General features: G+C 31.9%; 1 protein-coding gene across 1 annotated transcript in view; it reads left to right on the top strand.

Annotated features, from left to right (window-relative positions):
• The first annotated feature begins 4768 nt into the window (after positions 1-4768).
• Positions 4769-25750, top strand: part of LOC150104172 (glutamate receptor 1-like) — a 509694-nt gene continuing 488712 nt past the window's right edge. The window contains exons 1-2 of the mRNA XM_090396414.1: positions 4769-4802; positions 5545-5697. Coding sequence (XP_090252540.1) covers positions 4769-4802; positions 5545-5697 — 187 coding nt within the window. The remainder of the gene's footprint in view (positions 4803-5544; positions 5698-25750) is intronic.

Raw genomic sequence — 25750 nt, 5'->3', positions numbered from 1 at the left:
CAGCAGCTGCGAGTGTTCTTATATTTGGAAGAAAGTGCAGTAGCCATGGTAGCCAATTCTATAGAATACTGTTCATGGTAGTATGGAAGAGACATAGGGAAGAAAATGTAGCTATGAAAAACATCATCAGTAATTGAAGTGAACCTGTTAGAAATTGTCATCGACTGATGAGATAGCCTCTTCTCTAAAGTATACTTCAATCTGAGGTAGGCTTTCGGTGCACCGTCCCAAATTTATAAAGCTATAGATAAGATTCATTTATCGCAAGAAACGTTGGATGCGTAAGTTAGTAAAAGAAAGAAATTTAATCCTGTTTGGAGATCTGGGTATTTTTAAATATAAGTGGAAGTGATTCGAGATCTTTCTTGAGAGAAATTAAACAAGACTGTGTTTTAGAAGTATTGCAGCTCATATGATTATCCCATCCCCGCTGAAGAATAGCAATGAGCGAACTTAGAAAAGTCATGAAAGATCTTAAAGCCTCTTAATGAAGAGGAATGAAGCATGCTATCATCAGAAAAGCAATGAGTAGATTTTGAAATAAGTGAGAGAAGATCATGTATGTTCGGGAGAAGAACGTAGATGACAGTACAGACCTCTAGGTTACTCCTGCGTTTGAGAACATATAAGTAAAACCATCTGCCACGACACAGTGAGTTTCCAGAGAGGAAGCTGGCGACCAGTTTCAAGAAACAGATGAAATGCCGTATAAAAGTCAAAAGCCACCATATGAGCTTCTCCATACTTTTCCAAGACTTATGTCCAAAGGTAATTTTTTATGTGGTTACCACCCATGAAATGTTTATTTGTGAAGTTATAGTACATTTGTACCATGGGTAAGTTAAGGATCTTATATATATAATATTCATTAAAGCATGATTTGCTTCCTCAGTCTTAAGAAAAGGCTGGTTATATTCCACTAATTCGAGCCCTATGAATTGTGGAAATACTTTCTGAAAATGAAAGCTGTGCCGAGCAAAGCAGCCTTTTGCAGCTGCCCAATTTTTAATCCATCTAACTCGAGTGCTTCTAGATGTTTTTTCAATGTTTTAGGGATGGCGCCTAAACCACCTATTATTATGGGAACACCTTTCGTTTTCTTTTGCCAGATTCGTTCAACTTCGATATATATATATATTTAAGTGATTTTGTATATATTTGTATTTTTCATTTATTTTTACCTGACACTGAAGCTCTGTTCTAGAGATCAAACATCGAACCTTTTCAAGCTAGTTCAGACTCCAATAATCAGGGTGTTGAAAGTCATCTCAAACCAAAAGAAAATAACAAACATCCATACCCACAGGGGGGGGGATACGAACCCGCAACCTGTTGGTTAGAGAGCGGATACACTAACCACTAGGCCAACTAAAGGCGAGAGATCAACTGTGGATCGATAGCGAGGTAATCCATATTTCTGGTTTCAGATTAGATAACAGTTGTCCATGTGGCTAAGTTGTTCAATGTTGATACTTTCTGAGTTAGTTGAAGTAACTTGATAGTTTCTGAGGTAGTTGAAGTAACCTATCTTTGGTTAATGTTACATTTAAACCATCCGAATAAGAGAACAGTGAAAAGAGAAATGATGGATAAGAATTATGTCCAAGAGTCTTGACAAGGTTCCAGAGGTCTCCACTAATATTTCGAGAGGAGAATTTAGATTTGTTAATGGTTTCTATAGTTACTCTGTAGGTTTAGAACTGCATCAGTCATCAGGTTTATTGTAGTATATAGTCAAAATCGAACCACAAAATTTGAATCTGAAATTATATTATATTTTAAGTGAAAACGAATTCTATGAGAATTTACAAATCCAGACAAGAACCATAGACCTGCTAACTCATTTCTTAGATTCTCAGAAAATGCAGTCATTGCTATTTAGAGATGGAAATACTAATAGTGCTGTTTAAAATGAAATTTGCTTGTGTTATCATGTCTGAAATTCGATTTGAATCTTGAAATCGCTTACATGTTTGTGGTCACTGGGACTGAATATTCCATCATGGGACAAGGAGATTGTGTTGATAAAGGCTTGTAGAAAACTGAACTAATGGCAGAGAAGCTGAATTGTTGAATATAGACTTGGATGTTGCATTTGCCTCGCAACATAACTTAATAGATATTTCTAGTGTAACTAATGGAGTTGTGTCAAACTATGAAACATTCGAAAATCGTAACAACGTTCTGTTGAACTTCACTGGACGCACAATGCCAGCTTCCAGAAATGTTTGGAAAGTACACACACATATGCACGAGGTACGTCCATCATTGTGTAGAATGCCTCAACTCCCCTGAGTACCGTTTATCACAACTGCCAAGGGGAGCTTTAGCTCTTTGCAACACCGTATTGGGTTCGTGGATTTGGTAGGATGCAGCCTGGGCTTGTGAACATCGAAATTGTTATGTGATATCCCATCTTTTGATAATTCTGTTGAATTTTCATTTGTGGAGAAAATCTTAATATTCTTAAGTATTTGCGACATCATTACAATGTGGTATTGCATGTAAATATTCCATCTGTACCCTGGAGGGCATGCTATCAGTGCGATAACCAAATATACACTTTGAATTATCGGTTGGCAGACCATAGATATGTGCATACGCACTTATATCGATATATACATGTTTGTATTCTGCTCTCAAAATATCAGAATATTTGTTGCAGGTAGCGTACAGGAAAACACGGAACCTAATGTAGATTCTCTTTCTTTATCTCTCACTCCAAGGCACTATCACTTATGGCATTACCTTATCGTAGCATTCGACTAACCGAAAAATACGGTTATTCAGTTTATTCATGACACTGATCTCGAGGGAAATATTTTGAGTTTATAAAGACCATGAAGATTTCATAAATGGAAATGCAAAAATCTAAAATGTAGTGAATATATTATAATCGTTAAGTGATCAAGATAAAAATAGGCCGTTAAGTAAATATGTCAAAGTAGAAGTGTGCACGTAGAGTTACTTTTGTTATCGATTTTTGAGACAAAAAGTATTCTTCATTTGAATGAAATATTTCGCTAAATGTTGTTATGGCATAGGTTGATTCTCTCATATTTAATGTCCAATACTAAATATATATATTTTAATGCGATACAGAACTTAAGAAGTATTTATGCAAAGTCCAAACGAACCTTATGCTGTGTTGCTAGAGTTTTTAATGTAATATTTTTAATGTGTCTTTCATGATAAGTATATACTATAGGCAGTTTTATATTGCGATAATTAAAACAGTTATTTAAAAATATTATTTAAATAAATGACTATTTTGCGATCTTTCCTGCTGTAAAACCAATTAATCCTAACTATCTCTTTTTTGTTGTGCATCTCTCATTTTACGAATCCCTCAGCTAAAATATATTTCAAAATATGTTTATGTTAAGCCAAATATGATTAGAATATTTAATTAACCATGAATAGCATTCAATCTTGAATGTTATTAGTACGTCGTTTAAAACGAAAACAAATGAGCATTAAAAGTTTGGAATAAATAGGAAAACATCTTGCAGAATTATCTTTCTTCTGTTCGCTTCGTATAAAGGAAAAACACAATGGGATACGCTCACATAAACAAACTTCACTCTCCTATTATTTGGGTACTATCATATCAGATAACCTGTCATCCTGATATGGAATATGGCTATCATTGTGCGCTGGCTTCGTAAGATGATGAATGACATGCAGCAACCGTGAATGGGGTTAATATCGCAAGAGGGAGACTTGATGACACTGACATATATAGAGCTTCTTGTTTTGAAAGAAGAGAATGCGGAGGTATGTCTGTAAGACCACACTCGAAAGAGCATAACAATGATGAGATACGAAACCTAATTTAAAAATTCCGTTCTCTCTGGGTTTTTGTTTATTTTTTGTTTCTTCGTTAGTGTATATAGGTTACCAAATGCTGACTATATTTCTAAATAAGTGTAGTTTAGCATTATACTCATTGATTTTTCTTCAAAATGACCTTATGTTAAAAACCTAACTTGAAGACAACAGCAAACATAAGTCATTTTTCTTGCATAATTTAAGTGGCTTTATCATCATTAATGATTTCATTTCACATCTAAACTTGCATCTAAATCACTCATGCAGTGAAAGTTATATGATTATATTCAGCCTCGAAATGGTCATTATGGCTTCATTTATGTTAATAATTTCCCTTGTTTCCTTCTCAGTTATTACCAAAGTCTCTCAGAAATTAATTTAAGCAGTATATCTTTATTATACGAATTAGCTATTAGGCGTTAATGCGATAGTAATGTCATTAACGGCAGCCAGTCAGTTTTATTCGATCCTGAGAAATTTCCAAATGTCATTAACTTTTGGACCTTCAGCAAATCAGCAGCATTTACTCATTCATACGTACTAAATTAGAAAATGAAACAGATATATTTACATTCAAAACTTAGATATTCGTTTTTATCTCTGAGTTATCCAATTTTTTTAAGTAGAAAGAACTCTGCCTACCATCAATTTAAAACAAAACAAAACAATGATCCTATAAAGCAAAGCACCCAATACGCTATCTCATTTTTAATTTAAACACTACTTTGCTATCCAAAATAAACCTACTCAGTGTGATCCGTTATAAGGGAATAAATAATATGCTAAACAAATAGTAATTATTCTATTTTCGGTTAAAAAATATGGTGACCAGGGACAAATTTAAAAATGACTACGTAGTCAATGATTATGGAGTAAATTGTATATACTGTGCTTGCTTGATATGAACAGTGATGTATGAAATATAGAACTCCTTAAAATGATAGATATGAAAAATTTGTGCAACTTTATTGGTATACATAGATAATTAATTTTGTTTTTAAATATTTTAGTTGAAAAGATTATAAAATATATTTAAATTATGGCACCCATTTGTTTACTGCATGCGGTGATTAATACCCTTTAAGGGTAACGGATGGCAATGCTGTAGCCAATGAAGCTTTAACTGAGGCTCGGCTATTGCCGTTACCCAGTCATGACTAGAGCTTTTAGCTCAATAACACCATCCACACATATTTTCTTCATTCAGATGACGGGATAAAGATTCAAGGACTCAGTCCATCGCCCAGTTCTTTTCAGAACTAAATGAATGGGACGAACATGAGATCGACCGTGAGATGCGGTGATTAATACCTTTGGAGGGTAATGGATGGCAATGCTGTAGCCCATGAAGTTCTAACTGAGGCTTGGCCATTGCTGTTACCCTACTGCCATGATCAGAGCTTTAATAGCTCAATACACCGTATCCCTACACTGTCCTCTACAGATAATCAGAGCTTTAATAGCTAAATACACCTTATCCCTAAGGTGTATTGAGGTGTATACAGATAACGGGGAAAATGAAAAGCATTCTTGCTTCGCCCCTTTAAGCCAGTTCTTATAAGGAACTAAATGATATCAGAAAATTAAAATTAAATTATTTTCTTAAATGAAATTAAATTAAATTTCCTTAAATGAAATTAAATGAAATGAAATGTAGGATGTGGAGTTGATATTCATTTCAGAAGTTAATCATCGGTTTTTGTTTTATTACAGGAGCAATATTTACACCAGGATCTGAAGAAATGCAGACTGCATTCAAATTTGCACTGTACCTACATAACACCAATGATAGCCAAGCTAGGTTCAAAGTGGATCCAGTAATTGAAGTTCTTGATAGTAACGATCCTTTTAAAATTGCTCGTACATGTAAGTCTTTAAAAACTTGTTTTCGTCTAGAAGTTGAATTAATGACAATTACTTATGAGAGGTATTAAAATGCGATGGAGAGGATGCAACTCGAGAAATGAGAATTGTAATGAAAGTGACAAAAGATGGTACTTACTTGATTTATGATGTAAACGGGGCGTGATTTCTTTTCATAAATATCGTGCTAGGAGAAAGCGAAGTGAAAAAAAAACATTTTAGAAGTGTTTTCGATATTTTAAAATACAGTACTTCCAACATCTGTGCTCAAACTTGTGCGTCTTTCGAAGTCACATAATTTGTATTTTTGTTTATTGTTTATATATAATGTTTATTTATATATGTTATTTATATTTATATAAATATATTATAACATTTAACATTAACATTTCTGGCTAGATGGGTGAAGCAAAATTGCTTTTCATATTCTTCTTTGTCTTGTAATGAAAGAACTTTGAATGGAGTGTTAGTGAGCTATATGCTCGCCCATTGTAGGCAGTGAAGTTAGTTGTGTTCAGCTGAACTTAGGATAGACTTTGGTCTTTTATATTTGTTGATTTCTGCTTCATTATATTCGGAGGCTTCTTTGATTAACGGGTTTAGATGGTTACTTGTCTTGGTAAAGAACTTCTCAGCTAGATTTATGAGAAAGGAAGAGATATAAGGGATATTAACTTCTCTATGGATCTGGATTATAAACCAAGGGGCATCCAGAATCATCCTCAGGCACTTATTCTGTAATCTCTGAAGTTGTAGAATGTTTGAATTAGCGGTGTGGCTCCATGCTGGGAATGCGTAAGTGATAACCGTTCGAATTACCATCTAGTAAATTGTTAATTTTGTTTGCGTGTCCAGTTTACTTTGTCTGTTGATCATAGGGATAAATAGATATATTATCAACCTGATGTTTATATATAATAATTTAGTATTTAATATAGTTTATGGTGTCCTTCATGCTAAGGAAGAAAAAAATAATATTCTTAAAATTCTTCTAATTAAAATAAAATATATGTTAATTATTAAAATAACCTAAATATTATTTTATGTTATCTATAAGTTAATAGTACTCTGTCATTAAAATACCTGCATATATAAGAGTATAAAAAGACCATGTAAGGATATAATATAATAAAACTTTGATGTATGAATAATAGTAATCATAATAATAACATTGGATTCTAGACATTTTTCTGCTTCTATAATATGTAAGACACTCTAAATAGATAGATAATGCACGGTTAAACAGAAGCAAGCAGTGTTTTGGGGGAGGAGAGAATGGAAAAAGATAAAATACATTAATATAATAATAATCGATCCTATAGGTATAGAAAAATATCACTTCTCTCGAACTATATGCTTACAGTTAAAAGTAGGGTATTTTAGGTTTAGTAAGAGGCTTTTTGCACCAACCTTGAATCATTTCAAAATTCATTATTATATATTCATTATTCTTTATATTGATATCAAAAATCAATCAAACTTTCTTCGCTATGAGAAAAAAGTTGGGAAAAAACTACAACAAATTCCTGTGACATCTTTCGCATCTCTAAACATATATGTGGCACCACATATCAAATATTCCTAGAAAATATATTCCTAACAGACAATAGGTTTGCAATTTCATTAAATTTTGTTTATCTATGTAAGTCTAACGGTTAATTTGCATCTATATTTCCTGAGTTTGTGTTATTTCTCTTGAAAATAATCCCCAGTGTAATTGGAATTATTAATCATTTTCTTCTCCGATTTAGTTTGTTTTTCTTTGTGTCCAATAACAATAATTCGTGAAACGGAGACATAAAACTAGAACTTTTGGATATGCAAAAAATACCAAAAAAAATTTGTCACAGTCTCTATTGTACTAATACTGTGGAAGAATACTAATACATTGCTAGAATCTTAGTCTGCATCCAATGAGAGTCTCCATAACTTAATGAAAATATCAGTATGGTTTAGAATCCCATATTGAAGATCAGGAACATTTCCAAGATCTTTTCTTTTGCTATTGATGCCATACAGAGATATCGGAATACATTTGCCTAAAAACTCGATTTTACTTCCCCCCCCAAGGAAAATAGAAGCGTTCCTAAAACACACGATTGACAGAATACACTTTCTTCACTATCTTACCACTCCTCGTCTCAGTGTATTTCTAAATAATAATAGGATTTCTTAGCACAAATTTTAGCCACCACAAACATATCACATGAGGGATGAACATTATTCTCTAAACTATTCAGTACGTTTTCATTAGGAATGTCCTTCATACATATTCGAAATCCAACCAGTTTTTGCAAATATAAATACTACTCTAGGACTCGAGTTGGTATTAGGAGGCTTCCACTGCAAATTAATTAAAAATACAGAATCCTAAATGGATAATTTTGGATTTCCTCTCAATTTTTGTTTTCTTCTTTAAAGAATTTTTTAATAGAAATGCAGTTGACAATATTCTATATAAGAAACGGATAAATCATCCTAAACACGCACGCATTCACACATACACTGGAACTGTCTTGTGTTCCAGTCTTGATGAATCTGTTATCGGTAACTTTAAAAAAAAATGCAAATTTCCTATCCTTAAAGAATTAAAAATCAAACATTGCAAATTAGCAGTTTCATTCCATATTCAAATTTAATTTCCTTTTAAAAAAGTATTTTTTTCATTATATATTTCTGATTTATTTTTAATTACTTAAATCAGCTTATTTTAAGTTTAACAATAAAGCATTCCACTATCAAGAACTTTCTTTTCCCAGTCTCTGTAAAAAGCACTCTGGTTTTTTCACTACGCAGTGGGAACCAACATCCTGCTTATTTGGAGACTTAAAGGAACTTAGAAAAAAATTTTAATAAATAAAACAATAAATAAATTAAAACTACGCTTGTTCTCTATAGAAATATTCATACAATTGTAGGTTTGTAACCTTTTGTGGGTAAGAAGAATTAACCATTGAAACAAAATGGATAAATCTAGTGTGATTACTGCTGCTTTTTATAAAAATGTCTCTATTTTTATATTTTATATACGCTTCATTCATTTTAAGTAAATGAAATGTTCATTTCAGTAAAAATATTAATCTATTATAATTGTGCGATTTGATTGCCTAAGGTAGTTAATCTGATCTCAACATCCTTATAAGGACTGGCTTAAAGGGGCGAAGCAAGAATGCTTTTCATCTTCCCCGTTATCTGTAGAGGACAGTGTAGGGATAAGATTTTATTGAGCTATTAAAGCTGTGATCATGGCAGGAGGGTAACAGCAATAGCCGAGTCTCAGTTGGAACTTCATTGGCTACAGCATTGCCATCCATTACCCTCCAAGGATAGTATTAATCACCGCATCTCACGGTGGATTAAATTCACTGATCTCAACAATGACCCAGTTTTCATTAAGAAATATTTTAATATTTTTTTAAAACAGGTGTGGCAATATAAAAGCACGGCTAAAAATAGAACTTCGTCAATATCTGTAAAATTTGATTGATATATTTATTTATTTATTTGTTCACTTATTATTTATAAAAATAACGCACAATCCAACCATAGTGATATCATTCTTCGTTATAAAAGTAGTGAAATTCTGTACTTCGCAATTTCACATAATTTTAGATGTTTAGAGCAGGTACTTTAATAATCCATTACGAAATGGCTATATTTGCTGCATTAATCGTTTAATATACTGTTATCTCTAATCTCTTCATTTATGCTGAGGCGACTTAATATGTTTTCCATGCAAATTTTAGGGAAGGAGGAATTATGCCAGGAATTTGCATAATTCTAGTTTCACAATTATCCCACTTCCTGCTAGACATATTTCGTAATTTTGCTAAGGCCAGTTAGAATTAGTGATGGGAATCTTAAGCTATATTTGCTTACTTGGCACATTAAATGACTGTTAGGATTTCAGAGTGCAGTTGAACATCAGCGTCATTTTTTAAAAAAATCAGAATAAATGCGTGAAAAAAAATATTAATTGTGAATAATTCTTCTTCACTGCAATGTGCAGCTCATTGAAACACAAGTGAAGCTTTTATGATGACCCGATTATTAGAAAACAGAAATGACCGTAAGTTGTGGAAAATCTCGAATTTTTGATTTAGTTGAATTATTAATTAAGATATATTTTATGAATGTAAATTCACTTCCGTTTATTTTACTATAGTAATAATAATTCAACAATCATAAAATAAAAAATAAAAATAAAAACAATAATCAATGGCCATGATTTTAAGTTTAGTTTTAAGATATTTGAGAATATACGCTTTGAAAGGAAAGCGATTATTCACGTGAACCTGTTATTAATGATATTTAATATTAGATCTGATGGAAAGGAAGAGATGGATGAAACGAATTATTATCAGGGATTCAAAATTTGATTAGTTTGTAGCAAATTTTAGTCGTAAATGTTAATCATTGAGTTAAAAATAAAGGCCTTCAAAATCCCTGCAAGTTCTTAATTTTATAGTTTGCTTTTTATTAATTTGATATATTTAACTGAAATATGCTCGAAAATATCTTCGTAATCATTCTGACATTAAGACGTGGAACAACTGTAGCATTTATCGCTGTATTATTACAAATGTATATATTAAATGGATACATTTTGCTTCCACAAGTACAAAGAACAATCTACTATAATTGTATATACTCTGAAAATACTGAAATTGAGAATATATTTCGTTTAGTTTCATAGAAAGTATATTTATTATAAGAATTAGAAGTATCTTATCTCTTATATCCTTTATGAAATTAAAGTATTTTTGTATTGAAGTAGTACCGAGAATAAAATCAATTAATTTGCCCTGATAATTCACTATGCAATAAATTGTTATGTTTTGAACTGGCCACGAGATTTTTCTGAGGGTCCGTTGGGTTTTAACGTGAATTGTTTGATTTTCATCGGACACACTTGGAAGATTCTCCTCATCACGTGGTTCCAGGCAGTTCTGAAAAATTATTAGAAATTGGATGTATTTGACCCAAAACATAAAACCTAAATGAAATTTTTATTCGTAACACCATTTATATTATGTAAAATTAATTTGTCGCTCTATAATTAATAGCAGAATGAATAATATCTATTCAGAATTAATTAAAAATCATAATTAGAAAAATGGTTAAATTTTTGACATTATTGAAAAGCTGTCATAAATAAGACAACATACTGTATATATCTTTAAGGAATTAGTTGGTAACACCATGATATGAGAAATAGCCAAGGAAATAATGGATGATCGTACTGCTTCTGGAAATCACGTGTCAATTCAATTAGCGTTTATTAAGACCAAATATAATATATAGAACTTTCATTACATTTAGATGGTGAATCAGAACTTAGAAAATTGCTATAATTGGGTTTTGGTAAGCACTCTTATAAACTTAGAATTGATCAAAGTAATCCAGATGATGAGGGTAAGACACCAATTTCTGACACCATAAATCCAAGATCAAGTGTTGTTGACTCTAATTGAATCTAATGATCTGGTTTTGATATTTGTTACTACGACTGAAGGAAGAAATCTTCGAATTGAGGTGTCTGCATAAATCCCTTTGTTGGTAATATTTAACAATTTCGGTAATTTGACAGTTATATGGATCCTGAGGAGCTAGACAGAAAATACAAGTTGACAAGAGCAAGTAGTTTTAGCCTGTGTCGCATTGAAATTGTATAGCGGACGCATAAATTTTAGTATAGAAGTATATATTAGCAAATGTGAAATATTTTATTCGTATATTTATAAGAAATGAAAAATAAATAAATAAATGAAAAATTTAAATAAATTGTTCAATCGTATTTAGTCATTTATTTTATTTAAACTATGTGCATTAACTAAACGCAGAATCTGTCAAAAATATCGCTATTGAATTGATCATATTCGAGTCATCTTGAAGATATTACTTCTTTTAATCGAAACTCACAAATAATAACAGTAGCCTTAATTTCGTTAGTTAGAATGGTCCACAATTGATTGTGCATTTTGCCGAAGTTAGAAGAACTGAATTACTCTATCTTTCTCTTTCTCCGCTAATTCTATTCTGAAGTTATTATTTAATCAAGTGTTATGCTAATACAAACGAGTGTCACGTAAACAAATGATCTGGTTAGCATAAAGTTCTACTTCGAAATACTGTCGGCATGAGCTATTTCATTATACTTACAAAAGATATGTTAAGCCTAAGTTTTCGATCGCTGCTATAAAATATTCACAGGATCATGTATCCGACGTCAGTTTGTCTATAATGATACTTGGTCAGTTTAATCAACGAAAGCGAATGCGTTTTTCTTCTATGTGGATTTCCGTCGTATGTATTTACTCCTCTCTTCCTCTCCCGCATCAGTAATCTTCTTATGCATTTCCTTTTATGTTCTTCATACTGATATGTAAAGTAGGTGGATATAGGCTGAATCCACTTGCCTCATCGATGTGCTCCTTCTTTAAGTCACACATTTATCTTTAGCATCATATATAAATTCCCTTTAGAAAGAGCAAGGGAACAGTCATTCTTTTAAAAAAAAAGAAAAATACCAAAAATATCCTAACGTATTCTGAATAATTAAATAAAAAAAAAACTGCATCATAAATTACATAGTGAATGCGTAGATAAATAGACTCAAGCATTACCGATGCTAATTTGAAATCACTATTTCCGAAGTGGACAGAGAGATATCTTACGATTGCTAAAACTCAAAGGAAAGTAGGTATTCTGAAGCAGCATCACGCGCAAGTTGAGAAAAGTTGCTCTGCTTATTGTCAGGACAGAGAGGTTGCTAACATAATGAGGAAGCAGAGTAGAATACTTACTTCTCATTATCTCTTTCATTTGTTCCCTCTTCCCTACTATTTTCCCAAGAGGTGCTTTGATAAATTAAATTCATTACAGAACTAGATTAAATTTTCAGATTGATTAGTAGTTCTACTAGAAATAGTTTAACAAATCAAACTGTATTAAATTATAAGATCATAAGGTCCACTCGAAATAGTGAAACATTATTTTTTTTTTAAATTTAATTTCAAATAACAGAAGTTCCACTCGGAATGCCATTCTCATTCTTGTGTCATCTCCTATCCAGGAGGTTGGCCACCATGATGTGGCTCATAGTTGACTACGGGCGTAACGACGTGTGGTGAGAACACCATCACTTCCACATATTCACGACTTTATATTCACGAACGGGGCCGGTTTGCCTGTTCTGAGAGACGAAGAACTCGACAATCTACTTAGTTATGAGACCAGTTAACTCACCTTTAGTAGAAACAGACCAGATAAAGGCTCCTCACATCATAGACGGAACCCATCCCAAACGAACCCAGGTCTTTCCGACCAAAGGGCTTCGTCTATACCAAATGAGCTACGAAGGCTCTCCACTCGGATCTCCACTCGAATCTCCACTTTGTATCTCTAAAATTTTAAAATTAGAGATACAAAGGTCTGCTTGAAATAGATGAACAGTAAAAAAACCCTTCAAATTGGAGTTCAGAAGTTCTATTAAAAAGAAATAACTTCTCCTCTATAAAAACTCGAAAATCTACCTTGTTTCTATGCTGGGAATAAATGGAAATATTATACTCAAGTATAGAAAAATGCGTGCTTTTTCCCATGTCTATAAACTTGACTTCCAAACACTGACTTTGCTTTCGTGAAAAAAGGACAAAATTATACTCATTAAAATATTATTACGTTGTAATTATCTGTCAAGTATTCGTAGATTAAAAAAAAATTAATTGCTTACAGATTATTGTCCAGATTTGTAACATTAGCTTTGAGTTATAAAGTTATTAATGCAATATCTGTATCCGTATTCTATCATAAATTTTCATGCTTCGAACAGATTTGGCAACATAAATCACGTCTACATATAAAGTCATTAGAGTTGTTTTCAAATCGCCCGATGTTTTAATTGCTGAATTTATTTTTCATATTCGAAACACTATAATCACCAGGCTGATCTCATGTTTAAAAGCAAACAACGCATAGTCCATAACTACAAAATTTTATGTTCTCCTGTATGGTACAAAACGAACATTATCCATGAAGCAGTGGTGAAATGGGTAAGCATAAGAATTTTACGACAACGCAATAATGAACCATCCATTTGGTGCACCTTATCTGTTTTGTATGTGCAACAGAAACTTTATTGCCCATAAAACAAATACGCCTGAAAGATTTTCATAATTCTTTTCTTTTTTTTTTATTTCTCAGAAAATAACTAGTATAATTGTTTATCTTTCAAAGAGTTTTCAACGTTGTGTAAAGTTTTGAATTTCAAGCTTTCATTTTCAAATAATAGGTGTATTTTCGAAATGTAAATAGTTGTTATATCAGAATAATTACAAGATTAAAACATGCATGAATGCCCCCTAAAAGTGAATCAAAAACGTAACAACAGATTTGAACTATATAAAGAGAGGAAGAGATGAATGAGAAGGAAATAAGAAATCAATGCGCTGAGAATTATAAAAGATTAGAATTTTAGTTATCGCCACTGCGTTACTGAATAGTCAACAGATAACACTGCCCATTGATACATATTGATTAGATTTTATGGACAAAAAAAGTTGAACACAAGCAAGAGAAATTTCTTCTTCTTTACCCGTAACCTATGTAGAGTGTTAGGGCACTATGAAGGTGACAGTCCTAACATATTCTCTCTCTCTCTCTCTCTCTCTCTCTCTCTCTCTCTCTCTCTCTCTCTCTCTCTCTCTCTCTCTCTCTCTCTCTCTCTCTCCCTCTCTCTCTCTCTCTGTCTACAGGTGTTTCTGTCTTGGGATCTTCTTAAGAAGGTCTAGAATAAAAAAATTATTCTTATTTTCTAATATGACAAATTTATTATAATTAATAACTTATAATATCTCTTACATGTGTTAAACCGGTTTTTCAAGTATTAGTATACATATATATTAGTAATATCGAATAATATTACTAATATATATATGTATATATATATTAGTAATATCGAATAATCCTACCATTTTGTCCTCAAGCGCAGAAGATATTTTAACCCTGTCTGATGGATATCCTATAAATATGTCAAGTTTAAATTCCCGTATTTCATTTTTGGGGATAAAATGCATATTTTGTATTTCATGTCTTTATTACTTATCGACACACACACAAGTCTTCTGTTTTCGTATTAAAAATAAATAAACTAGAGATTAGACACATTATTGTGTCTATTCTCTAGTTTATTTATCAGTGTATGATATATGAAGGATATATCACACACTGATATTTTTCAGATACCCGGTTGATAGTTTCCTTAATGCTTATCAAACATCAACGATATTAGCATTCACATCCATTAATATTAATTGAAACAATTATAGAAAATAGCGGACAAGAACTAATTTTTGCATTGTATTTTCGCTTGGCTTTGGTCAGCGCGCGCGCGCGCGCACGTGTGTGAGTGTGTGTGTGTGTATGTGTGCGTGCGTGCGTGCATGCTCGGGCGATAAAGAAAATAAAAGAATAAAAAAAAATTCAGTTTGTGTTGCAAGCTGAAATATGATACTGTATGATAATATATTCCATACAATTATCACCTTCTGGAAACTAATCATTATGTGGGGTATATCATTTGCATCTAAATTGATTTGTATGATATTTTTTAATTTGAGGACATTAATAGCCAGATACGTCTCACTGCAATCGCAATGATTTACATATTTCTGATCTAAGAAGGTCCGACGATGAAAGGTCTTCGATAAACTTTCACCGATGGGGAGGGGGGGGGCGGTTACCTTATATGAATCCCATTGATGAAAGTTTGTAAATATCTCACAATCAATATTAGCTCCATTAGGTGGCCTACCCGATACATTTTTCTAGAAACCAACTATAAGAAATCACTTTAGGACTCTAATTAATAAAGATGGCGGTTGTACTCTAGGAGATCAAAAATATCTACTATCTACAGACTCCTCTCAGGATAGTAATGACTTAGTTATGCTGTACAAAAGTTGATGAGATTAACTTGGGTTAAAATTTAAAGTAAAAATAATAGCCATCGAGATACTTTCAGATACTCAGAAATCACTTAAATATTCGCGGACTTGGATCTTCTCAATATCCTTGTTACTCTAAATTTCTTTTACTTAAAAAAAATCCCAAAAGTGCAATTTATTTAATTAAAGAGAAATACCATATTTGTCTCTATGGATTTCCTACCTTTTCTGGACGCTACTGGCGTTTAGAGAATAGTATAAAAATATAAATCTCAAATTTCTATAATTTGATATTTATATTTTGTAAATATTAAAATAATAATGATAATTAATGAACAAAGGACGATTATTTGCATTGTCATTTTAAATTGTTAAAAAAACGTGCCAAAAACTTTCTATCCGGCCAGTTGAATTGTATAGATCTTAGAGAGAAAACAAAGACCACTCTGTGCCTACACAGTTCTATAGATTTGTTCTAAAATAGTAGGATTCCACGATGCCCATTAGTTGAAAAGGCCCTCTAGGATTTGAAGAACCTTTATCATGGCTTTTCACTTGAAAGAGTTTTTTTTTTTTTTTCTCGCCGAAACTCGCATCCCACATTCAAATTGCCAGGAGAATATATGCAATTCACATACAAAGTCTGCTATAAACACAGTAATAACCGCCTTATCCTGGAATTATGAAATCCAAAGGACACTTTGAACAGTTATGGGACCCGTTAATAACTGTAGAAGAAGTTTCAAGTCGGATTCTTTGGCGCAATTCTTCACGTTTATTCTTATCTTATCCTAAACAAGTCATAACTGTATATTAAATATCTATTTGTTATTTTTGTGAGATCCATAAATTAACAAATAGATCTTCAGATCTTCGTGCTGTTTACACTAAAATGCTGTGTACAAAAATAATGTACTGAAATAATGAAGAAAGATAATATTACGAGAATAACTACATCAGAAACGGATAAATATTTGATGTTTTAAGGACACTTGTGACATAAAGACTGAATAATATATGCACGTAAACACAAGAAAGATATTTAATTAATCAAATATTTCGGTCTGGAAATAGCAGACCATCTTCAGTGGCACTACAAGAACAGTTTTTAAAAAAAAATACAAGGTGGAATACTAACAATAGATCATTTAAAAATAGAACAAGCCGCGTGATGTTATATCACTAAGTATTAAAGGGCATATTTTTAAGTAGAGACATGATTGAAATAAAGATATGAATTAATAATATTAAATAACATAAAATTAATATGAATTAATGAGTTATCCTGATTAGACTTTCCCAGATTTTTGATATAGATATACAGTCATTCCGTTTCAGGTTAGGACGATGGAGTAAGGACAAAAAAAAAAGACAAACGCTCAACTATATGTCTTCCTGGAGTTTATCAAATTCCCTGCAACTGTGATCTCTCCTATTTTGGACAAACTGGACGTTCTCTTAAAAAATGAATCCAAGAACATCAATCCTCCATTCATCACAACAAACCTGAAAAATCTGGATTGGCTCAGCACGGGATTGAAACTAACCACAACATCCTTTGGTCAAAAACTCGCCTGTTACATACGTAGATCCCGTTATAAATTTGAACGTTTATCCAAAGAAAGCGCAGAGGCCTTACTCCATCGTCCTAACCTGAATCGGAATGACTGTATATCTATATCAAAAATCTGAGAAAGTCTAATCAGGATAACTCATTAATTCATATTAATTTTATGTTATTTAATATTATTAATTAATACCTTTATTTCAATCATGTCTCTGCTTAAAATTATTCCCTTTAATACTTCGTGATATAACATCACGCGGCTTGTTCTATTTTTAAATGATCTATTGTTAGTATCCCACCTTGTATTTTTTTAAACTGTTCTTGTAGTGCCACTAAAGATGGTCTACTATTTCCAGAACGAAATATTTGGTTAATTAAATATCTTTCTTGTGTTTACGTGCATATATTATTCGGATAAATACTTATACATGATACTAACATGCCAGCAAGAGAAATACAGGAAAAACCCCGAAATAAACAATTCTATAAAGAATAAAAAGAGAATAAAGATTTCTATAACGAACAAAGAATTGATTCCATCTTTGTCAGGTGAAATTGTAGTAGACCTTGTGAATTATCATTACAGAATTACGATTCTTTTTGCTAACTAAGGGAATAATAAGGGATTACGAAATATAGTCCATAATCAGGCAGTTTCTATAACAGTTGAAAGCAGTTATTATCTTAGAAATGCACAAAATACAGTAGGATATATTGATAGTCTCGAAACAGGGATCCATCAACTGTATCATCATGTTTTTCAATAGTATATGACTGGGGCATTTTAGAACATAATCCCCACATAATGAAGCAAAATAAAAATGATAAGGGGGGGGTGATGAGTGATTGCTATTCCGATGTTTGACGAAAACAAAAGAGTAAAGTGAATCTAAAATGCGAATTACATTGATGGAAAACACTGATTTATTGCAGTTGTCATTTTATAATAGAAAATGAAATTGATCCAAACTAAAAATTATTCGGTCTACCAACATGCTTGCAGAAGTAATGCATTTCTATGGAGTACACTAAATTGCACGTAAGAAAAATTCAGTACGCAGCTAAAATCTAATCAAAGCATATTGCTGTATCGAGTGAAGTGTAAAAAAAGTGAACCTAAATACTAAGAAAGCAGAAGGCTGGATGCTGTTTAGAGGCGGCTAATTTACTGATATCATTTTTATTAACTGGTGATATACTCTTACTGTAGTTTTCCCAGTGTTGACTGATTTTCAAAGGGAAATTAATTCTCATCATAAATGAATATCAGCAAATTTATGCATCTAAATTGCAACCAATCTTCACTCTTTCACTATGTGGCTTGCTAGTTTTACATACAATATTTAAATACTTCTATTTAAAATTTTTAAATTTTAATCATATATTGATATGATTATGATTTTAAGTGAAGTAATTAAATAAGTAATGAATTGAATTATGTGACTGTAGGCGACGATTCCTCAGCTGTACATTTTAATTCGATCTGCGACGAATTTTGAGTACGTTTTGTGCATCGTACTGCTATTATTCAAATAATTTATTTCAGGAAGCATACTCTACCAGAGTTCGGCGATGAAATATCAATCTGCTATTTCAATATATTATTTATTTTAATCTCGTGTATAACCTAAATCTTTAATTTTAATCTAAGACTTAATCTTCATCATGTCATTGGATAATACATCGTAGTGTGCTTTGTCATTTACCCAAGGAAGGCATCTCTAAAGATGAAAAATAAAATGGGGTTAGTCCTTCATTTTTTTTCATCCTTTTTTTATCATTTTTTGTACATTCATTTTGTTTTCTCTTCAGATAATCTTTATGCCTGCAGTTTTTTCATCTAGAAATATGTTTTGGAAATTTATAATAAAATATCGGGAAAAAAAGAAAGTTATAAGTTAAGAAAAGTACTGATACTTTTTCAAGGTACTTTATTATAAATTTCGTAAATATCGTATATTTGTGAATTTGAAAAAAGGCAGTCAGAACAATTCTCCCCTTCTGCGCTAGAGCTGCATTGGGAATGAGAATATTAGAATATCAGTTTCTAGTTACCTATGAGGTGTTCATATGAATGTTTTGTAATGATGTTAAAGGATTCTCAATAGCTTACTCGTTTGATCGCATTGCAAAAATCGGAGTTTAGAAATAAAGTAAGCTCCCGCTTGGATGTATGTAGATAGTTGATAATGGATTGTAGACTGTTTATAATTAATTTTCGAATTCTCGAAATTAGAGTTGGGACATTTGAATTAAGACAGATGATATCAAAATAAAAACAAATGATTAAATTATATTTAACAACCAAACTTTAACGTTGCTGCCCGTTGACAGCTACGTTGAAGATTGTATGTAGCTGTAATATGCAGAAGCTTTAAATATTTTTGCTTTCACTTTTATTTTAATTGAATTTCGAATATCACTCTGTGGTACGAAAACTTTCCACTTACGGAAATGTATGTTCTAGTTTCCATCAACATTAAAAATAATTCTAAGTTTTTTTCCATTTTTTGAAATGGAAAATCAGATACATGAAACATAGTCTCATGTGAGAAAATAAATGTAAAAAAATGATGAAAACTGACATGTGATCAATGTATCATTTATGAAATATTCCAAAAGAATGTGTGCAATATCGCATTTCTACCAAAACCTTATCAAGTTTTATTTATATCTGCATTGACTATTCTTTGAGCTCCATTTGTTGTTGATCATAGCTGTAGAATATCAGTACTTCAAGAGTATTTATATTGCTGAAAACAGTGACGTAGAGATTTTTATTTCTTAAACTATGTTTCTCGAGCGTCAAGGGTCGAGAAATCCAGTCATAGTAATGTAACGGAGCATTCTGTTGAATGGGTGGTTTCTAAAATTGTGTGTAGATTTCGCTGCTCCTTGAAATTAAATTCCAGTCTGCATTGTTGGCATTCTGTTTTTTAGCTGAAGAAAAGCAATATTCTCAAAAATGAACTATACTTTTATGTTCATCTGCTAAGCATTTATATAAAATACGAATTCTGAAGCTCGCTTTTTTCCAGCGAACAGCAACGCATTTTGTCTGTTATCTGACAAGAGAGAAGACAAGGGGGAAAATAGTGTTATCCTTAACAAAACTGTTTAAAAGGTGCCGGAGTCAAATCATGTTATTATCTGACTTTGAAAAAATGCAAATTAAAAATTGTGCTCAGATTAGAATTTTTTTTTATCTAAAATGCGTTAAACGTTTTCGGGTAAGAAAAAACATGAACGAAAAAGGGCGTCTAATTTATTAAAATTAATGAATTATCAAAAATATTGTTGTTTTCAATGTCACAATGTTCAATCTAATTTTTTGTTTTATGTCTGTAATTTTAAATTACACGCATGTATAATTCATACATGTTATAAATATGTGTTTGACATTCGATGTTGAATATTTTAAGCTGGCAATAAGAAACATGGTTTATTCGTAAAAATTAAAGAAAGAATAATAAATTGATGTTAAATAACTTTAATGCTTACAATTTTTCTTGTGTATCAAAGGCACTTTCAGTACAATTAAGACAGATGATATCAAAATAAAAACAGATGATATCTAAAATTAACATAAATATTCTGAAATGCTCTGCAATACGCAGTCATTAAATTCCTAATTAAAATATCAAAGAATAGTAGATTGAAAAACAAAAAACTATGATATCGCATACGGGAGAAAAACATAGGCTCCAGATATAAGTTTGGATGACGTCATAACTTTCGAAGGTTTCCTTAGAAAGATGTTCTATAAGGAATATGCTGTTATGTAGGATATTTTTGTTTTATTCCATAGGACTCTCTGTATACTAAGTAAAGATGGCATGTTCAGCAAGGACAGATTGTTCAAGTTCATGATATGAGATTTATTTTCAACTCAAAGGGCAATTGAAGATATTACAAATTGTTCAAAATAAGATAGAAACACAAGAGCAAAGGATCTGATAAACTAAGTAAACTAAGTAAACTAAGTAACTAAGTAACCCAGTAAACTAAGTGGAGGAAGGCTGTTTTGGTGAAGAAAGACGTAGAGATTTTCTGCGAGGACAAAATACACGAATATCGAGAGGCTTGAAAATTCTCGCAAAATTTTAAAATTCTATAAAAATTCTTGCAAGAATTTTAATGAAATTAAATTCCGTTATTTGTACTACAAAGAGATACGAGACATGCTTTTTAACTATACAGTTACTCACGTGTATATCAGTGTTGGATTGACATCCATAAAAAAATCCTTGCTATCTATATATACCTAACAGTAGTTATCAATTTTGAGTCTCTAATAAGAGACTCAAAATTGATAACTACTGTTAGGTATATATAGATAGCATTCTCAAGTCGTTCCTAACGACAGATCAGAGTAAACATGATGTCCAGTGAGCCCATTTAACAGCATCACTAAATAAGGATGGGCTAAATTAGGACAGATAAATTCTACCCACTTACTACAACCATCTAACTCACCTTGAGTTAGATGGTCTTATCTAACTCAAGGGAATATCTTCAAGCGCTGATGATCTTATCTCTCAATGGAATATCTTCAAGTGCTGAAAAGCCGTATAGCTGTCTCTTAAGAGGCTTATATTTAGATGATATTATTAGTTGTTTATTTATGATTAATTTAGACAAATAGCATTAAAATTAAGAAATTCAGTCGTAATCAATTCTTTGGTTAGTTATTTTCTAAAATATCTGAAGCTGTCTACCATTCCTAATTTCAATTAGAACTTCTTGATGCCATACAAATAAGTTGACTGTTTTGCTAGACTCTCCCACAGCTCCTCAACACTTCAGACTAATAAGTGTCAGGAGAAGTGCGAGAATCTAAATCCGAGTGGAAAAGCGAGTCTTTATTCAGTGAAATAAGTAATCTAGCCTCTCGTTTCCTGACACCTCACCAAGTACTCTGAGCCCGACAGGAGAGCAGTTTTACCACTCTTGTGTTACATTAATTTGATCTTAGCTGTTTGTCGAGAACTAAGCCTCCAGTATAATTAATACTGTATTTGCTTCCTACTTTGACCTCACCTCTGTTAAGATGAACTTCAGTAAATTAGCTGACTTATAGAGATGGCGTATAACAAGTAATTCCTCCCACAAATGTTTCGCACTAGGAACTATTTTATGATCTTCCTTTGCATTAAATTAATGAATAGATTGAAGACTATTATAACTTCTTATTAAGTATAATATACAGACGTTTGTCATATTTGGAATATGGTAATATAATTAACAAATGTCAAACAATATTTTAAAGAAAATGGCTGCTTATTTTACTTTTGAATGTTACAAAAACGTTACATCAGTTATTGGTGCTTTTTTCCCTAAAAATAGCTTTCAAAAATGAACAATAAAAGTGCAAAAAATTATTTTAAAAATGCATTAAATATAATTTATTTTTATTTTGAAAAGTATCACGTCTTTATTCTTTTTCTTTCCTTAACCTAATGGTTAGTAGATAGCAATAATATATACTTTACTAGGGAATAGTAATTAAGAATAATATGGTTTCCCTTTGTTCATCCATGTCCAAATGTAAGTATTTTATGTCTGTAGATGTATGTTCCCCACCCATTCATTTTTCATTCGACTAAGACGGGTTGAGTCCCATGAATAGAAGCTTTGGGTAATTCAATCCAACCGGCTTGCCCTTCCTCTGCTGTAGTATTTTATAAATGTGAAAACAAAATAATTTTTTGTTTTCACATTTGATGTCCGTAGACGCCGTATGGTCACTGTCGTACCTCACATGGTTTTGGCAATGATGTCTTGCTAGAATAAGTGGTAGGGTCGCAGATTCCTTTTCCACACAAAGTTCGTAGGACAATCACAAACATCCATGCCCACGGCGGGATTCGAACGCGCAGTCTCTTGTCTAGAGAGCGGAAACGCTAACCACTCAGCTAACCAGGCCGGCAAGTTTGGTTGGCCGAGTTAAATAACCGAGGATAAAATAATCCAGGAAGGAAAACCCTCGTCTCCGTATGAGACCATCTAACTCGGCATTTCATTGAAAAGCCTTGTTCCTTACGTTCCTTACTTCATAAACGTTCCTTACTTAATAGACAGAATTCGAACCAGTGTCTTTTCAAATAAAGGGCTAGTCTGTATCAGCTGAGCTACGGAGACTCTATCTGTGTTCAAGGGATGAAAAATCATATTTAAAAAAAAAAAAAAAAGACAAGCCTTAAGCTTTATAAATTCAAGCAGCTATACAAGCCAAGCTCGTCCAGAGCAGGCGTTTACCGATATCCACTCCCAAGGTGGGATTCGTGAGAAGAGCAGATATGCTATCCACTCAGCCAACAAGTTTGCGGGTGAAATACTCTACTACTCCTATGAGATTTGTTAACTTACGTTTAGCTGAAAATAAAGCTTTTTCATCCTAGATGGGAGTCGAACCTAGCCCTTTTCAAAGAAAGAGTTTTGTCTTATACCGACTGAAGTACGGCTGCTCCAAGTCTTTATTATGACGAATAAATAACATATGTTTATATATGTTTCTTCTTCCTCTGAGTTAAATAGTGTACAATACATTTTAAAATCGTATCATGCCAATAGAAAAGCAATGCTACTGTTAATAGAAAATAATATGGAATAATCCCATTGATAGCTTCTCTGAATATATTAATATCAATAAGTCAACTAGTAAAAATTATATTTTTGAAAAAAATCCAGGATATATTCATATTATTTTCAATTTAAAGCAGCAATATATAAGCATTATTTTTAAATTTACGTGTTACAAATAAGTGCACAATCTTATGTATATGAAAATTTAAAAAAAAAGGAGAAGAAAAACTAAAAATAAGCCTATATGCATTTTGGTCAGCAGTACTTACATTTCTAAATAAGTTTTAAAGCACAAGTAGGGGCAATTATTAACTCTTGCTTAGAATACATAGCGCATTCAAGTTGAGATAAATTGCAGTGCTTAAAAAGGATTTAGGTTGCATTAAATAGAACTGTTATTACTAATGAAAATATATCGCTTCCTTTCATTGAAGAGACTCATTAATTCCCCACTGAACTGATGCATTTAATTTATTACTATTTCTAGCCACTTCCGTCTTAATTTAACAAACATGTAAAATATTCATCGGCTCATAAATTTCAAGATAAAGTGCATGAATCACTATAGATTTCTTAAAGAGTTCCAGGGATATATACTTGCATCCATAGAAACGTGATTAACTGAGTCGTTTACAAAGACTCAAGTAAGAAATTTGGTTCTGATTGATAATAAAAATTAGCATTTATTAAGACATTGGAATAAGCAATTTTGATCATTAGAAAAGAAAATAATATATATACCAACAGTTATAAAACAGTTCATGACTTTCTTGTAACCAGCATAATAGTTCTATTCATAACCCCTTTATTAAATTTAGAGTAAATCTGCTCGAATAATTATCAAAAAGCATACATTTAAAAACTCAGCGACAACCTTATAAAATCAAATGAATATATTTTGAAAAATTACCACACCGTACTAATTTTAACATTTTGTTTTGTGGTATTACTGCAATTTTGAAATGTGCGAATATCCTGTTTTTATGTTTCTGAACAACTGAACTATTTGGAATGTCCCTGCTTGTTTCTCCTCTTGCTCTTCTGCCTTTTTTTTTTTATTAATTACGGCCAGCCAATTTATTTTCAACTGATATAGATTTACATGAGAACCTTCAAACCTTTTTTCTCTTACAAATTTTCACGTTAGAAGGAGGAAAATATGCATATGACAATAAAGCTTCACCATCAGGATGTGATGTTAATTCCAAATAATATTCTATCTTGTTAACTGACAAATATTGCTCATTTTCTCTGTTAATATCATCCTTCTGTGCAGATCGTTTTCTAGAAAATCGTACAAATGTGGAAATATTTTAGATTGTAGTCACACTTTGCGATCTTATATGTCTTTTGTACAAGGAGAGATTAACATTCCATTTTGAGAGGGAAAAATGAGATGATGTTCAAAGTTCTTACTGAATTTAATTTATGGCTTGTCTTAGTAGGAATTTTGAATATTATCTCACTGCGAGAGGTTACCATTTTATAATGGCAAGTATAGAAGAAATTATATACAATAGAAAGAGAGGTAGAGAGCACTTAAGCAAGTATTACCGTAGAGTTCATACTAAAACGGTTTCACTGTTATTTGCTCCTTTGCACAGACGACAGCATTGCTGCTAATACATCTCTCTGAATCCATCATGTCTAACCCACACTACACAAGGTTCAGTTTGAACATTTTCATGTTGTAAAAATACTGATATTGAATTTATTGGATATATCAGATTTCAAAAAGATGGCAAAATTCTACTAAGCATCACAAAATATCCATATTATTTGTATCCAAAGGTTTGAGTATAAGCATTAGCAATCCTGATTGCTAATGCTTATACTCAAAATGATAAAATACCTATAAAGCTTCCCGTCAGTGGTTTGAAAAAGATGGTGCTGAGATTAGTATCTTCTTCTTCTTTTGGCTGTCCCTTCTCGAGAACCTTAGCGAATGAATACAATC

This window comes from Typopeltis vanoorti, chromosome 8 (assembly GCF_054136105.1).
Source record: "Typopeltis vanoorti isolate ZY-2024b chromosome 8, IOZ_Tvanoo_1.0, whole genome shotgun sequence".
Taxonomy (NCBI): Eukaryota; Metazoa; Arthropoda; class Arachnida; order Uropygi; family Thelyphonidae; genus Typopeltis; species Typopeltis vanoorti.
Note: the sequence above shows the minus strand (reverse complement) of the source record. Positions and strands in the feature narration are given on the sequence as shown.